This window comes from Paramisgurnus dabryanus, chromosome 4, assembly GCF_030506205.2.
Source record: "Paramisgurnus dabryanus chromosome 4, PD_genome_1.1, whole genome shotgun sequence".
Taxonomy (NCBI): Eukaryota; Metazoa; Chordata; class Actinopteri; order Cypriniformes; family Cobitidae; genus Paramisgurnus; species Paramisgurnus dabryanus.
The window spans coordinates 35,742,624-35,761,463 of record NC_133340.1 but is presented as its reverse complement, the minus strand read 5'-3'; the positions used below and the strand labels follow the sequence as shown (position 1 = coordinate 35,761,463).

Here is an 18,840-nt window from a genome sequence, read left to right as displayed (position 1 = left end):
TATCATAAATATTTAAATAAATACACACACACACAAGTAAATGTTTTTTAAATACATACAATAATTGTATATATACATAATAATTACACATATATTAGACATGATATATTATCCAAAAAAAAAATCGCTTTTATTTTGTATGCGATTAATCGCGATTAATCATTGCCCTCTTACATCTACTTCGGTTAAAAATAATGTCTAGTGCCGTGGATGTGATATTAGTAAACCTACCAACATTAGTCAAATTGATGTTTGGAATGACTTATCGCAAGAGGAGAAACTACATTTTAGTTGCATATCATCGGTTAATGGAAACGGCGTCATTTCGCAATAGTCTTTTTTCGACATTTAGAAAATAATGCTAAAGTTAAAGTTAAGCTAATCACTTATTTCTTATGCGATACTTCAAAATGCACATTTAATGGAACTTGATGGAAAAGCACCTAATTTGGATCTTTTATTGCGAATTTTAAAAATATTCGATGGAAACCCTGAGACTTATTTCTGATAATAAATATAATAAAAAATATACATATATTAATTGCAAATAAACAAAAAAAGAGTGGAAATAATGATTTAGCTTACTTAACCATAAATTGTAAATGTAAATTGTAAAAAATATATGGCACTGTTTAAGACAAAAATATTTTAAGATTTATAAAAACAATACATATGTGACCCTGTCTGTAATGGCTTGATTTTCACAGACTGCATCACATATTTGAAACATTTCTAAACCTTCAGGTCACAAAAAGCCACGTAGTATGGATTTCTTAAGTGGTAGGTATTTGTGAGTCAAGTTATAGACACCCGAAAAACCAGTTTTATCAGTTTGTTACTCTCTTTATTCTCAAATAACCTCTTTATTCTCAAATCTAATCTCAACCCAATCCTCATTGTTTTCTAGTAACACCCATAAAGGACTTTTTAAAAGGGAACAGACCGGTTCCAGTGATGACGGTGACAAAGTTCTCTACGCCATTCCCGTGCCCAAACTTTCTCTCGGCAAGGGCTGCGCAATTCCCGTCATTGTCGACCCACACGGGCAGGTGGAGGGCGCTGGAGAGCGGCGTGCGGATGTCCACCGAACTCCACTCATTTATTAGCTTTGTAGAGTGAAGGACCACACCCTCCTGTGGGTTGACACGGCCTCCCGTGCTCACGCCTAAATCAAGAGAATAAAATCCATAAATAAACAGGGTAGGGTTGCACCAGACATCCATAAGTTCCTGCTTAAACTAGAACGTAAAGTCCACACTAGAGGCTTGGTAAGTTTGTAACTAATTCTGTACTTAATTAGTTTGCACAACCACAGACATACCGACTCCAAGGATCCGGCAGTTTAGGTGAACGGCGTCAGCCATGGCTTGCTTGCACATGGTCAGAATGAGCTCTATCCTCTCCTCGAACGTCTTAGGATTCAACTGGACGTACCTCTTGACTATTTTACCCTGAAAGCAAGCATATACATGAGCAACACATATTTGCATGTTTAAGACAAAAGGAAAACAATATACATTTTATAAAACTATTTCACCATTTATTAAGTTCGCCAAATCATGTTCCTGACAAAATACAGGAGTTCTTATTGGCAGGGACCACCACATTTAGATGAACCTTTAGCGTGGGATCCCTTTCCTAAAATATATATCCATATAAAGAAACATTTAAACTGTTTAGATATTATAAAGACAGCAAACTGTTTGCAAACTTAAAAAATTGGCTATACTTGGGGGCGGTTCCCGTACAGGTTTTAGATGGACCTTTACATTTTTTGGAGACCACTTGGAACCTTCTGGGAAACCCCTGGGAGTCCCCAGACCCCAGTTTGAAACCCCATGATCATCGCAAAAATAAGCTCTGTGTTTAACAAAAGTTTATGAGACTAACACATTTTGTCCAACAATATAATCTTTACGGATAAAGTCAAAAAGTGGCTTTTTATATTTCAACGCATTTAATGAACGGGCTTTTTTGTGAGTGAATCAGTGTCCCGCTATCTTCCAGGTTGGCCTACAAAAATATGTCATCCCTCTGGCACTCTATTGACAACAGATTAATATTAACATTTCATTAAGCATTTGGCAGATGATTTTATCCAAAGTGAATTGCAGTGTATTCAAGATGTAAGTTTAATCAGTATGCGTTTTCCCAGGAACCTGCTCTTCCAGTTTTACTGCAGGAACGTAGTATTATAATAAGTATTACTGCTCCCTTCCAGATTATTATATCACTGCTGTTGGATTGTTCATTCATTTATTTGGCATGAGTAAGTACCTCTTAATCATCCTGACTGTAGGTGCGGCTTTTGTCATTGTATTAAATCTAAACCTATAAATCCAAGCACTTTAGGCATATTCCAAAATTCAAGGACATAAATATCATCCTGGTGCACAAGCACTCTTAAACAGATAAAGCAATTTAAAGCATTTATCATACTTTAAAGGAATAGTCTACTCATTTTCAAAATTAAAATATGTTATTACCTTAACTAAGAAAAGGATTTGCTTTATGTGGGTAGATGGAGTAATGTATTTTTACAACAGGGCGTCTGTTATATTGATGGTCAATTCACACAGAATTAGAAATCTCAGTAAAACAGGGGTTAACTCGATAACGCAGCGCGCCACTTCCCCTTCTATATTAAAAAAAGGTGCAAAATAACAGGAAGTGACTAAATTTATTTGTATATTTACAGCTGGTCTATTCGTACGGGATTAGTATTACCAGGGGTAATTTCTCCAGTCCTTGTTACAGGAAAAAAGTAACTGCAATCTTTATTGACATTGTCCGTAATGATTACTGACATGGAGCATTCAGACAGGACATAACTCACTGAGAAGCTCTGATAAAAATTTATTTACCCCACCTCTCTTTGTAAAACTAATCCTGTCGGATAAAGAACCCAAGACAAACAGTGTTACCAACTCCACCAATTGACAGCCTGGTTTGTCTCATAGCAATTATTTGAAATGCCTTCATACACTCGCTCAGCCGGATCAGATTGCGGAACCAAACTTACCCAACCTACCGCTGTTTCTTTTTCCAATTAAATATTGACATACAGACCGTCATATCCTGGAATAAAATGTTACTTAACAAGCGCGCACACACACACCGTCATAAACCAAACACAGTCGTAATGAGCACTATAATCTAATGGTTTATAATGGTGGTATGCACTGCTTGACGTACCTTCATACTAATTATGGCCACTCGCAAGTTGGTGCCCCCTAGGTCAACAGCAAGGGCACTCTGTGTCTCCAGAATGTGGTCGATGTCTTGGGAGATGCACTCCTTTACTGGCGGAAAGCAAAACCTCTTTTGTAAAGGCTCGTTGAGGTTAATAGTCTGAAGGAATTTTAAGATACGTTGGACAGCGTTTCCATCACCGTAGATCTTGGAGCTGGGGGAAGACAAAACACACAGTGTACATTATAGATCAGAGATCCAATGAAGATTCAATTTCAATGTAGTCATTGGAAACTGTATGTCAGTGTTAAATTAATATCTATAAAAACCCATTTTTCAAGAGATTTACAAGTTTTTTTTTTATATAACATAAAGAGCATATAACATTGATATCTTTAATATTGACAGAGCAAGACCATACCAAAGATTTATGTCAATGTGAAATGAAATCAATGATTGAAATCAAACTTTGATGCTCATAATTTTATAATTAGATTATGAATTTAGTCTGGATTTATGAACAGGGTCACGTTTATTGACCACATGTATACAGAAATGACTCGTTTTAGTTGTGCGTAGGTCCTACAGCGTAGGTTACACGCTGGTTTTTATTTATACTTTTGCGTCGTAGTCCGCGTCGACGTGCAAACACATGCTGGTAGGCAGTATCCTTGCGTGTATCCAATGACCGTCAATGAAGACGTAGCTTGGCAAGTTTAACCCACAAGCGAAGCAACGTGTTGTGTATGTTTTGAGATGACCAGCAGTGATGGAAGTAAATAAAAAGGCGACTTTTGTTGCAGTTCGAGTTAAATCACTTCTCAACTTGGTCCATCTTTGTTCTCATCGCAAACGAAAATACCTATGATGCAGTTTTTTTACCTGATGGAAGGGGTTCTAGTGGACCAATCACAGCGCTTGTGGTCCACGTAGAACTAACATGCTGTTAAAAATTTGTCGAGGTGCACGTCAGGTAATAAGTGTTTTTTACCAAGAAATTCAAAGTGGGATGACTATAGCTAATATATAGGTGACTAGGGATACACCAAAAGGAAAATTCTTGTCCGATGCCGAATAAATGAAAAACTCAGCGAAAGGCCGAATATCCAAACATTTTCATTTTCAAGTTCCACAAGTTACATTTTCAAAATGTCCTTTTTTTACTATATGTATTTAACAATAATTTTTTTATAGTATAGATTTCATTAACATTTATCCACATAAATGAGTCTTGGCTAAACGGATATTAATCTGATCTTCTATTCCCACGCAAAATGTAACATAAAATACCTTCGAAAATAAATACCTTCCGGTAGCGCCGCCATCTTAGTTGCGTCCGCATTCAGGATGAGAGCTTACGCAGCCTACGGAGGCTCCTCAGCTGCTGCTCTGTGCCCCCGCCCTCCGAATTTGTCATACGTCACTAAGAAAAGTGCGTACACTACCCTAATACTCTCTCCTGAATGCGGACGCGACTAAGATGGCGGCGCTACCGGAATGTATTTATTTACGTTAATAAAGTTTTAAATATGGATTTTCTACAACAACACCGCGCGGATTACTCTCAGAAGACCTTTGTTTATCATCATTATCGTTTGGATTTAATTTGTGAAGGATGGACGCACTTTTTTGGATTTGAAGGTCGTGGACCCCGTAACATTACATTTAATCAACTGAAAGATCTAAAACATTTTCTAAAATATCCGAAAATGTGTTTGTCTGAAAAACGATAGACATATGCAACTCGGACAGCTTGGGGGTGAGTAAATCATGGGTTTGATATAATTTTTGGCCGAACTATCCCTTTAAGAAACTTGTATAGCACTGTATGTTGAGCAGCAGACGCGCGCCTGTGTGCACGGTCAAGCACGAGCAAAGGGAGAGAGGGAGCCGGGGGTAAGATTGACAGTAGATGGAGATTAACAAAAAGCTTATTGTTAATAAACGGTTTATTTCTCTTTTATTATAAGTGTGTTTGTCATTGTAGGACTTTACTGGTTCTAGGAAGTTTTTATTACATACTGCTGACGCTCTTCGTCAAGCTAAAGTCTCTCGTTTGCCATGCTTGTGCATTCAGCAGACAAATACCCATCGCCGCCGCCCGTGTCTTTCTCATACGCTGCATGGTGTTCAGGATGTCTTGATTTTAAATGATCAATGAAACTTGCAGTGCTGTCTGTTTTTGCATCTTTCTCGGACACTTAAAAATACTTTTTCCAACATGTATGTTGCATTTGCGATTCTCTCTCTCTGTGCTGGTTAATTTAATTGCATCATCAAAGACCTCATTGTTTGGTCAAATTTGTTCGGCCAAACACCGAAAATAAGATTTTTTGCTATTTTTGGCAGAACATTTTGGGTGCCGAACATTTGGTGCATCCCTATAGGTGACATACAATTATCACTTATTAAATGTATTCACAACAAAATATACACATAGTCTCAAACAAATGCGTTTAACTCAATTATTTTAAATTCTCAACAAAAAAATAAGTAGGACTATATAGAATATTTTGAGTAATTATCTACAGACATTTTATACTGTCCCAAAAAAGAAAGAAGAAAAACTCTCATTTTGCTTTCTAAAGCATGAGAATAACAATGAGAGTTTGGATCAATAAAAGTAAACGTATAAAATTACACAAGTTTTAATGGGACAGTCTCACTAGATACTCAGCATGAGAATATTTTTCAGAAGCTCTTCGTTCACCTTTGTTTTTCAGTAAAAAGGCTGTGCCGTGACAAACCGGTTTTCTACTTGTCATGTGTCTCCACGTGATACGAATCTAAAGTTCACAGTTCACCAGACTTGTGAAACATCTTTGCACAAGCTTACGTCTTCAGTCTGACACATTCATGTGCGCTTGAAAGAAAGTCAATGGAATAAAATGTGTAGTGTGACCGTCCATTTAAAAAAAAAAGTTTATTACCATGGGTAGCGCTTTCCAAACTGTAGCTCCAAGGCGTGGAAGATTTTGTTATGCGTGTCTGCGTCTCGTACATGTAAAACATTTTCCCCTGTTACAATAACGTGAATTAGTTAAACTGGTTTATCAAATCTCAGTCCACACACATAAATACTGAAATTAACATACAAAGAAGTTTTTTTTGTTAGAACAAATTAATGTCACGTACATTCTTAACAGTAAAAATATACATTTCTAAACTATGCAGGTCAGCAATAAAAGTGTCAATTAAACCTTAAGTGGCGGTTTCCTGGACAGGGATTAGACTAGTCCTAGACTAAAATAAATGTAAGAGCCAAGGCATGTTTGTTAAAACTAATTATATTTCCTAATTAAACTAAGGCCTAGTCCTGGTTTAAGCTGATCGCTGTCTGGGAAACCACCCCTAGGTGTTTAACGTTTAACAATGGCGTCTCAAAAATGAATTGTGAAACTGGATTCAAACTGGTTTTTCCAGACACTCCTTCTTTCTGACATTCATAAGACAAACAGATCATTAAATGTCAAACTCATCCTGCTCAATTATGCAAAAGAGGTTTCTAAGGAAGATATTAAGAAAATGTTTTGTTATTTTATCTTACCTGTCTCTCGACCTGTCTGGCGAGTGCCCAGGTTAATAACAGGTGTCCCGAATGCTCCAGCCTCCCGAACGCCACAGCTGCTATTCCCGATCATACAGCCGGCGTGAGCCACCAACTGAATGAACTGATTAAAGGGAACGTGCTTGACGGCGCAGAAGTTGGGGTGCTTCTCGATTCCTTTCCTCCTCATCACTCGAACCATCTCTTTACTCCCTACATGAGACAAACAAATACAGTAACTGCCTGCTCGACCAAATGGTTGAGCACATATTGAGTCCCTATATTTTATTGAGAGGAGTACCTAACTTAACTCAAGCTGATTGAACCATCTCTACTATTTGGTTGTGCTATGTTATGCCAAAAAAATTCACTAGATGTCAAAGTGTCAATCAACAGCACTTGTCACAACACATCTTCTTAGATGGATGTCAGAAGGAAAGAAATCACTCCTGCCATGTAAACTCTTCTTGTTGAAATTTTGCATATATTTTTGACATTATACTGTAAGAGCCCTAACTTTACAAAATTATGTTACTTGGTGCCATGAAAAAAAACTTTCGTATGTTTTTAATAATTTTTCAAAAACGTGCCCAACCAAACGGTTGATTTGTCACTTTATGGTAAATGTAGAAAAGCTAAGGTAATGTATCCAGATCATCAATTTCTGCAGTCACAATGTACTATTTGCCATTAAATATACATTTCTGATCATTCACAACTATGAATATAAACTGAATATATTGATATAATTTCCTAAGTATTTATTTTTTGCCACTTCTGGATATTTTTTTTAAATAAATATAATGAATTCATATAATTAAAGTATGGAAATCATAATAACTGATAAATTAATCAGAAATTACTTCTTAAATTATGTTTTAAATTGTTTGAAGGATTGTTTCTAATGTTGGCTTATTCTGTACAACATTGCTGGTTTACAAAAAAATGTTAGTTTATCTAAAAAGAAGAGAAAAAATTCATACTTGACTGTGTTTCTTAAATCATAAAAGCCTAAAATGCCATTGTATTACTATCTTTTGCATTCTTTTATTTTAGGTTTTAAATGCAGAAAGTCTAGCCTAGAAATCTAGACGCACCCTAGCGGCCGCAAAATATATTTGCTGCCAGGGTTTAGTCTAGGCACTCACAATACACTTAACCGGTCCAAAAACCAAAATTTGGTCAGGCCAATCACATCGTGTGTAGCGTCTGTGGGGCGGGCTTAACATGATGACGACAGAGCTGCAATGGTTCCTACTTGAAAACAGAGAATGGCTGCTGCTGCTGGCGAACAGCTATCTTTTGAAGCGGCTTTGGCCGCGACTCTGGAGGACTTAGACTTATGTTTTTCTTTGAGAGAAGAGCAAATAAACCCTACTGAAGTCCTTTTTAAGCAAGAAAGATGTGTTTGGAGTTTTGCCGACTGGTTACGGTAACTACGTCACCTTCTTCGTTGCTCTGATCCGTCATAGCGCTATCCTATTGCGTGCAGAGGCATTTTGAGGGACAACCTTATATCCCGCCCCTTGCATTGAGCCGTTTGTGTGAAGAGTTGCCAGACCTTACATCTTGATGTAGGTCTGGCTAACCAGGCTACAGAAAGTCCTTATTTTTGTTACTTTTAGTTATTTTTATTGCTAAAAAAACATGAAAACATTTAATTTCCTGTGTGAAAATGAAAACCTGAAATATTTTATACTTCAATAAATTAAGAAGATTTAATATAAAAAACTATTTTATTTTGATTATGTTTTCATATTTTCTAATTTCCATAACATGTGTTTGAAATCCTTTAAGTGACATATCAACAATTTGGTAGAGGCCGATTTTTTTTAAATGATGGGATGTGTTGAAAAAAATATATTGAGTGTGTTAACTAGTGACATAATGCAAACAAAACATTTTTCAAACTCATTTTTCTTGGTGTGGCAGTTAAAGGGTTAAAAGGTCACATTGTTTGTAAGGGATAATGCAGCGGCAGCCAGTTGTTATTGCAGAAAAAAGCCCTGACAGTGTGATTCACAAAGGGTTTTGTATCACACCGAAGGGGGTTATTTGGCGATAACAACCAACTGCCTGCACATTATAACGCTTATTAAAAGGCTATTTACCTCACAAGGGACGTAATGAACATTAAATATTGATTTGACGAAATTTATTTTATTTGCTCATTTCTAACGAATGCAGACCTTCCGCGAGAAAAAACCCTCTTTATTTTAAAGGAATAGTCCATTTTCTTAAAAGAAAAATCCAGATAATTTACTCACCACCATGTCATCCAAAATGTTGATGTCTTTCTTTGTTCAGTCGAGAAGAAATTATGTTTTTTGAGGAAAACATTGTAGGATTTTTCTCATTTTAATGGACTTTAATAGACACCAACACTTAACACTTACCTCAACACTTAACAGTTTCAAAGGACTCTTAACGATCCCAAACAAGGCATAAGGGTCTTATCTAGCAAAACGATTGTCATTTTTAACAGAAAAAAATAACAAATATACACTTTTACAGCACAACTTCTCGTCTAGATCCGGTCCAGCGCGACCTTACGTAAATTCATAATGACGTAGGGAGGTCACGTGTTACATATATAAAACGCACATTTGCGGACCATTGTAAACAATAAACTGACACAAAGACATTAATTAGTATCAGTCCACATACAACAACGTTGGAACGGTCCTCTTTCTCCACACTTGTAAACACTGGGGCGGAGTTTCGCTTTCGTCCTCTGTGACCTCTTGACGTCATGACGTATTGCGTGAGGTCACGCTGACGCTTTCAGGACTGGATCTAGACAAGAAATTGTGGTTTAAAAGTGTATATTTGTTATTTTTCTGGTCAAAAATGAAAAATCGTTTCGCTAGATAAGACCCTTATGCCTCGTTTGGGATCGTTTATAGTCCTTTGAAACTCCGCTGAAAAGAAACTGTTACGTGTTGAGTTAAGTGTTAAGTGATGGTGTCCATTAAAATGAGAAAAATCCTGCAATATTTTCCTCAAAAAACATAATTTCTTCTCAACTGAACAAAGAAAAACATCAACATTTTGGATGACATGGTGGTGAGTGAATTATCTGGATTTTTCTTTTAAGAAAAATGACTATTCCTTTAAGACCTTCAAATGTCAAGAATAAACTATTTTCTTTAATCATTTGTAGATATAATGTCATATATTAAAATATATTAAAAATATATTTTAATTTTGTGATTTGCAGCCTCCGGTTACCATGTGTTATTAGTTTTAAGCAGTTATTATCTGGAAAAACAAACCTTCAATTGTCGCAACTGGCCAATCAGAATCAAGCATTCCAAAAAGCCGTGTAATAATAAATAATGTTACCAATTTGTTTTGCTTTCATGACCACTGCCCATCACTCTTCTCAAGCCTTTGAATTTAACAGCCTAATGTTACTTCTGTAGCTTTAAGATTCCCGCATGCAAATGACCTCTGCTATGGCTTGACCTATGTGCACCTAACATACTTTAACTGCCGTTCAGCCGGTTGAGCAATGCAGGTGAATACTGAACAGGTGTCACTTGGCACTCGGTCCAGACCTTCCTAATTTTGCTGTTAAAAACTTCCAGTGTCCTTCTAATGCTTAGGGTCCTTGAGTTTCTGTAAACAGTCTTCGGTTTAATTTCAAAACAAAGTAAAAGCACCTCTATTTTGACTATGGAGTAGTAGTATCTGTCCTTCTTTAACATTTATCGAAAACAATTCATGGCTCTTTTGTCTGTCTGTAGTTTTTTGCATAATGCTAATAAAGTCACTGACGTCAAGATTCAACTATAATCTGATTCTGTGTGCATTACTTACTCTGTCATGGACTCATGAATTGCTGAAACCTTACATTTTAGGATTGATTTTATATGATTGTTTCTAGTCACACTACGCCATAAATTCTTTGTGGGGGTGGTTGGGTAAAATGAAGGCACCTATTTGCTTTCACAGTCCCCAAAATGTATCTCAGATGGAAAAATCATCCACTGTGCACCTAGCGCTGTTCGTGAAGATGTATATGGGTGATTCTAGCGAAATTAGACTTGTGTCATGAAACATTCTAATTAAAAAAGTAAATGCAAAGTAAGAGTATCAAAATAAGAAGCATACAGTTACAAAATCTCTTCATGTACTATTTTGCACATTATTTCATATGACATCGTACAAACCAATTTTGTTGTTTTTTCCACATTTAAGGGGGACATTTTCATTACCGCAACGTGTCCATGACTGGATTTAGGTTCTTTGACATGGAAATATTTATAATAAAAAAAATCTAAAAAATAAAAAGCTTCAGTGCATGTTATACTATAAACATTTACTGTAAAAAAAAACATGTGGTATTTGGTGATCAATGGTAAATGAAGAGACAATAATAAGGAATATAAATGTGTCCAAGACCAATTTTCTCATCCTCCGCAACAATTTTTAATAATTGTTTAAGCCCTCAAGGAACTAACATTTTCAAAAAAAAAAAAAACTTGTTGGAAGGGACATAATTGACTGTGACACTCAAGATGGCTACCAGGTAAGCAGTTCTTATTTTTTCTCTCCAGATAAAAGTTGAAATTTTGTTTGTCATAGTACCTAGACAACTTTTAAGTTCTCATTACCGAAACATGAGTTTGTAAATGCATATATTTTTTGTAATATCATGTTGCGGTAATGACAATTTTTTATAATGATAATCTAAAAATTTTAATAATTATATAGGAAATATTTTTTAAATCCTCTAAAAATAATGGTTATAGTAAGTTCAGACCTTAATCTTATATGTGCAAAAAAATTGTCTTCAATGAACTGATACTGGACACCTTTTAAGTCTGGATTTCGTGAGAATCACCCATATACATGTACGGCTTTTCCTATGTTGTTTGCGTATCGGTTACACATTTATACCAGGTATAAATGGAGTCAAATGAACCCAAGAGAAACAACTAACCTGCATCTATATTGGGGTAGAGTATGAGAGTCTTCTTGTTGAAGGAGATGAGAGCGTCCAGCATTAACTCGTAGATCTTAATGGAGTGCTGGATGTTTGTGGTAACAGGATGCTGTAGAGCTACGATATAGTCCTGCTCCTTCACGCCATCTCCTGTTTACGACAATAACATATATGCATCACATACTGTAGTAACACATCACACACAAAGTATGCTACTAATAGATGTAATAAATAAATCCCACATACCAAGCCAAGATTTGATAATATCAGCGTAATCGTCTCGCTTGTGGGCGGTCAGCAGCGTGTCGTACGACGGGCAGCCAGCCAGTAAGATGCGAGAGTGATCTTCACACATGGAAATAAGGTGTCTCTCAGCCGATCGCGTGCAGACGGCGTGGTAGTGTGCCAGTTTGGTGATGGCGTGCCGAATGGAGTCGTCGATCGTCCCGCTGACTTCTCCACCCTCAAGGTGTAAAATGCGAATGTTCATCAAAGCGGCTGCCGTGGCCAGGGCAAGGGCGTCGAAACGGTCACCATGAACAAGAAGAATGTCCGGGGCGAGACGCTGGAGGACGTCAGGGAGCTTTACGAGTGCGAGACCAACGGACTCCACCATGGCCGCTTCGTCCTCACCACGGACGATGGTGTGCAATTTCGAGCCAATGTCAAAATCATCCTGCTGAATCATACGGAAGGTGTTTCTGGGAAATAAAGAGATTTACAAAAATAAATATTTGTGTTTCTATTGTGACATTGAATAGAAGTCTGTATGTGTTTGCCTTTAAAGCGGTTGGCAATGTCAAGTGTAAACCACCTGCTTATTAGGTATTAAAGCATCAACAAACAATGGCTTATAACCACCACCCGCAGCACACTAAGAGAGTCAAATTCCCAACAACAAGAGTTACATTCCTACATTTCCATAGTAACAGTTACAGTGCCGATTCATCTCCTAGAGCTCTCGAATCCAAATGAAGATATATTGTTACTAGAAAATATGACTTGGTCTGTGGGCAAAGTTAAATAACTTTGTTGTTTGGTGATTTTCTAACATATGTTGCATGATATTGCAATATGCACAATTTTGATGGTATGATGCATGAATAATATAGAAATAATAACCGGTATAGATAAAATGATCAATAAATTTGGGCAAACTCAAAGCATATGTAAAGAAAATCCTTAAAGGGCTCGCAAAACTCGCTAGCCCAAAGTCCCGGGGCTATTGTGCTTTGCAAACAGGCTATCAAAATTCATCTCCGCCCTGCCTGTCAAGCTATCTTGACTTATAGTGAAGAAAAATATATTTAAATGCTTTTGCATTCTCTCACAGATTTGGATGGGTAATTATGGTGTATGTAAATTAGGAATCAGGTATTTAAGTTGCATTTGAATGCCCACCAGCGTTTTACTTTCCCTTTTAGGATTGCGCAAAGCAGCAAACTGTATAGAAGCAAGCAGTGCTGATTTTTCATTGACGATATGGATCTGTTGGTGAAATTTCCTCCAACGTCATCCTGTCAGTCATAACTATCCTCACGTAAAAAATGTAAAGTGATATAGATTGCATTTGCAGTGAAGAGAATTAGGAAAAAGGCTACAGTATATGTGACTTTGTGTTGAAGTCGCTCTTAAAGCGACAGTATGATCCAAACTGTGAGTTTTGTGATCCATTGAAGCACTATTAAATTGTGAGTATATCCAGTGAGGAGATGAGCAGGAACAGTTGGCTTGTATGGAAATCCAAGTTTTGTTTGTTAAAAAACAACAGCATCACAAAACAACAACAAGAACAGCAGAGCAAACATTGTGGTCAGTGGCCCTATAGGCGGTTTTAGCAGTAACAACAAAAACAAGCGGCTTTCATGGTCAACACGTAACTTCCGGTAAACTCCGCTAAGAATAAATAACCAAAACGTTATTTTAAAGTAGTTTATTTATAAAACAAGCAAAATTAACAACACGTAGATAACCTAGGAAACCAAAACATTTGTTATTTTATACAAGGTATTTGTTAAAGAGTTCAGTTTCAGCAACTAGTCAGACCTGTAAACAAACCGAAATCTGAAGTAAAGTACGGACCATACGAGTAACCGCGTCGCCACAGGTGCCTCCGATTAAAACTGATTGAAAAACCCTTTGCTATGCGCACAACGTCGAGTGGCATTTTCTTTTCTGTGACTTAAGTTAATATTTCAAATTCAGGAGAAGTTCTGAAGTTTATAGATATTTCAGTTCAGTTAGAAGTAAATATTTGTATTCATGATTGTAATTTGTTTTTTTACGTGTTATTTGTGTTTTGATAGATGTTTTGTCTCAATATTCTACTTCAAAAGTAATGTCTTTTTTATTCTGGCTACTTGCATTCATTTCGGGCTACCAAAAACTGAAGAGTGCCTGTCCTAAGGGCTACCAGGGATTTCTAAATTTTGTGAGCAATGATAAATGTCCTGTTTTAATGCATTACAAGAATCCTTACACATGCAGCTATGACATGCAGCTCTAGGAAATGGCTTAATCATATATTTATATTGCTGTTCTTCAAACCTTTTCAGGAATTTTCATGATGATAAAGAATATGTTTAATAATTATGTTTGACGAGTGTTGCTTTTTCAAATGCATGATATAAACGACTCAAACTAACAGTGATTTCAGATCGCTAAGGACTTACTGATCAAAAGCTGTAGTACATGAAATAGCTGTGCATAATATCGGCTGTGCGATACAGAATAGTTATCAGCCGCATATTATTAGTGTATATCGGCATTTATCGTGGCATCCCTAATATAATTTTTTACACCAAAAACCGATTATTCAATACTTATATCTGCAGATACAGATAGTTTGATGGTTATATTAACTTTTGATTGACAGGATATATCAGCCATGACTATCGGCTGTTATTAAACTATTGGACAATAGCCAATACAACCACTGTGCACAACCTTAACCCCGGATTTCCACCGACTGCGGAACGGCTGCGGATCCGTTGCGGAACGGCGGCGGAGTCAATCGGTTTCCATTCAAGTCAATGTGTGTATTTCCACTGACAGCGCTCCGAATCCGTCACAGCTGCGGCCATCCGCAGCCCTCCGGCACAAATACGCAGAGCTTCTATTTTTGACGGATGCCGGACAGCTCCGCAGGGCGGAGCCATGACTTTATCACGTGATCATACCTGAATTCACGAGAACTCGTGTTTTTTTTTTATTAAATCTTTGCAATACAAACATTACAAACACACACAAATAAAGTCATTAATACTAAAACAACAAATAATAGACAGGAACAGAGCCAGGGGGAGTTTCAAATAAATACATTAAAGATAGATCATATATAAATGTTTTAGCAGCCTTCTTATTTTTTGAATTTTGGATGGATTTGATGTACTGCTCTGTCTACGCGAGATCTCGTGTTGTGATCTGGGCTGGTTTGTAAAAACGTCATAATTCAACGGCATAATAGGCATAGACAGAACTAGGTATCGCGCGATCATCACGTGAATTTGCGAGACCTCATGAGTCCTCGTCACTTCAGCACGCAGCCGCTCTGCACAAAAACGGAACTGGTGGGTATTGACGGACGGCAGAGTGCGGAGACGTAACGCAGCGGAGCTGATCTGCAGCCGCTCCGCAGTCGGTGGAAATCCGAGGTTAGTCAATTTCAAGTACATTTCCAAGTAAATTTCTTACCCATAATCGTCAATGAGATGTGAACCGAGCACCACCACCTTGAGGTCGAACAGCTCTGGATGCAATTTGATGCCAAACATGATGGGAGCGAGTTTGGAGTAGTCCGCTCTGTTACAGGTTGCCACGCAAATGCATAGGGGACGCTTTACCTTCTCCTGGGGGTTCATCTTCACCTCCTTTTGCTGGGTTGTCAAATAATACAGCTCCTATAAAAAGACCACAATTACTCTCAGTACACGTGTATAATAGTTTGAGATCACATAAGGGGCGGTTCACATTTCGCGTCTAAAACTGCACGGAAAACGCCTTTTTCCTCTTCCTTTCCAATACGCTTGGATGGTTGCGCTCTGATACCGTCTGCAGTAGAAACATTGAGCTGTATTTCACATTGATTCAGTAATGTGTCTCCATGCAGTGTTTGTGTCAAAATATTAGCCTTTGATCAGCTGTTCCACCATCTTGATTTAATACAAAAGAATCCAATGTTTACATAAAAGGAAGCTGATTGTTTTTTTCCCCACATGACCAGCAGTGCTGACGGCCTGACGCGCATTCTGAAAAGTTAAAATATTTGCTGTGGCGCTGACCACACGCCTGGGGAAAAAAGCATGCGTTGCATCACATGTGCCCTCAAGTAGAGAGCGATGCAGTCGCAGGGCGCATTTACAATTTGCGTGTGCAAAAGATGTGAAAAGTGAACCGCCTCTAATGCTGCATACACACCTAATACAGAGCTTCGCATTCCTCGCTCTATATTACTCACAGGATTTAATTTCGTGTCATGCAATTTTTTTACTTTCACAAAAATGTGTTTGAGATGAATAGCACGTTTTCACAGCAATTCGTAATTTGCATTTAAAGGTAATCTACTCAAGCAAACCGTTAAATTTACGTCCCATATGGCAAGCTGATCAGCTTTGAGTGTGTGTCTATTCGCATGGCACATACATGCTTTTTGTCTCTTTTGTCACTTATTACAGGTCAATTTACAATGTGAAACAATAAAAATTATCATGATGATAAGCCTTCAATATGCAATAACATCCTTTGGAAGATCTTGTAGATAATAAATATGGGTAGGTAAAAAGATGCCATTAATAAAACAATACTGCATAGCATCATAAGCATTTTTACAACCTGTTGCTCATGTGCAGCGTGCAGATTTGTATGTCTCTCTTTGCCTTTACAGAGATATGCGTATGAGGACGCGCTTCGGTAAACAGCGCGAGGCGTCTTCACATCCCCATCAAACAGCGTATACAACACATATCTATCACGGACAATTGCATCCTCATGCCAAAAGTTTCTTATTTGCATGCGTCTTAACGTTTTGAGCGTTTAAACTTTTATTTTCCTCACAGCTGCTTGACTGCGTTCAGCCACCGCCTACGTAAAAAATGTCTTTAATTGCAACCGCATTCAGGATCCTTTTGATGACAAAAGTAAACAGAAAGATCGGTTTATGAGATCGGCAGATTTAGCGAGCACCGATCGAGTCATTTAATGCCATTATCGGCCGATACCGATCGGCGGCCGATCGATCGGAGCATCCCTAATAACCATTTCTAGGGTATACAAAGAATGGTGTGAAAAGGGAAAAACATCCAGTATGCGGCAGTCCTGTGGGGGAAAATGCCTTGTTGATGCTAGAAGTCAGAGGAGAATGGACTGACTGATTCAAGCTGATAGAAGAGCAACTTTGACTGAAATAACCACTCGTTACAACCGAGGTATGCAGCAAAGCATCTGTGAAGCCACAACACGCACAACCTTGAAGCGGATTGGCTACAACAGCAACTCATCTCCACTACTAGGGGTGTAACGATACACCTATTGCACGGTTCGGATCGGTTTACGGTTTTGGAGCCACGGTTCGGTCCGATTCGGTTCGGTTTGCTGTGGATGTAGGGTTCCTGTCATTTTACCAGCAATGCTAAGGAACAATAGATTAACTTAACTTAATAACAACAACAAAAATAACTTGACGTTTTCTTTATTAACTTTGGCAAACAAACTTAAAATCAAACTTTAACTGTAGTAATGCAGGACTGTAATTAGCTGTTTATCAGGTGATGAATATCATTCCTTAGCTAAAATGCTGAAAATTTTACTGTTGAAGTCAACTAATGCATGAAATAAATGTACTATGAATCTGTAAATCTGAGTATAATGTGGGTTTATTATCAGTAATGAACTCATCAAGGTAATCATCACACACACACACGCACACCAGAGGTCGCGTTAGACTTTCACTTTTAAAAATTCTGCCATCACTTATTATTCGTCATTTCATGCTTTAATGATAATAGTTTTTGTTTACATGTTCATTTTTAATCATGGACTTACAAAACGAGCATTCAAGTTAAAATGTGTTTAATTTAATTGTGAAGAAGAGAACAGATGAACAGAGACCATGCATCACTTTACATGTTTAACATCATGAAACAGATGAATTAATGATTTTCTTCTCACAGTGACTACGGAGGCAACTAAACACGCGAACTTGTGCTAAACAGGCAAAAATAAACAAATCAAATCTCTGTTGCGATTAAAATAGCAACAAACGTGTAAACCCTCTGTTTTTACCTCAGACAGACGACGTCTTGTTACATTTTTACTTTTGTTCTGGAGAATGATCTCGCGCTCTTCTATTTCACTTCGGTTAACCTGATCTGACACGCAAGCACACACACACGCGAACGCAAGCACACGCACACAGTTACGACAGATTGTGTGTGCTTTGTCTACGACACGAATTCCATTGCTGTACTCCACTGGAAACCCAAAATGTTCCCACACAAGAGACTTAAATGTGTCCGGGGGATCTGCAATCTCAGGCGGAGCAGCCATCCTGTGACCTGCGCTCACTCCCAAGTCACGTGACATGACATGACATGACATGCACTTGGAAAACAGTAACTTTGGAATATGCTATTTAGAACAGCATTTAAAAAGCTTTTATTAGTCGTTACTAATAAAATTTAATCAAATATATGCTAATATTTTTTTAATAAATAGATTAGTTAGTCAGAGATAAGTGACATTAACCTCAACAATGGGCAGCAGGAGGCGTGAGAGTACCGCGACACGACACGGGAGGTTCGCGATTCGTATCGTGGGTGGTGTATCGCGATCGTTCGGTTCGGTTCGTAATATCGTTACACCCCTATCCACTATAAATAGGAAAAAGAGGCAACAATTTGCACGAGTTCACCAAAATTAGACATTTGAAGACTGTAAAAATGTTGCCTGGTCTGATGAGTCGCCCTGGATGTGCATCCCACAAATCTCCATCAACTACAAGATGCTATCCTATCAATATGGGCCAACATTTCTAAAGAATGCTTTTAGCACCTTGTTGAATCAATGCCACGTAGAATTAAGGTGAAAGGGGGTCAAACACAGTATTAGTATGGTGTTCCTAATAATCCTTTTGGTGAGTGTAGATAAGTAATAC

At 37.7% G+C, this 18,840-nt stretch overlaps 1 protein-coding gene across 7 annotated transcripts in view; it reads right to left on the bottom strand.

The window, feature by feature from the left end:
- Positions 1-18,840, bottom strand: part of gne (glucosamine (UDP-N-acetyl)-2-epimerase/N-acetylmannosamine kinase) — a 32,779-nt gene that overhangs the window by 3,326 nt on the left and 10,613 nt on the right. For all 7 annotated transcript variants that reach the window (XM_073814394.1, XM_065254399.2, XM_065254400.2 and 4 more), the window contains 8 exons: positions 15,384-15,589; positions 11,937-12,391; positions 11,688-11,840; positions 6,740-6,952; positions 6,123-6,210; positions 3,196-3,406; positions 1,322-1,451; positions 944-1,165 (listed from right to left, as the gene is read on the bottom strand). In XM_073814394.1, coding sequence (XP_073670495.1) covers positions 944-1,165; positions 1,322-1,451; positions 3,196-3,406; positions 6,123-6,210; positions 6,740-6,952; positions 11,688-11,840; positions 11,937-12,391; positions 15,384-15,550 — 1,639 coding nt within the window. In that variant the 5' untranslated portion in view covers positions 15,551-15,589. The remainder of the gene's footprint in view (positions 1-943; positions 1,166-1,321; positions 1,452-3,195; positions 3,407-6,122; positions 6,211-6,739; positions 6,953-11,687; positions 11,841-11,936; positions 12,392-15,383; positions 15,590-18,840) is intronic.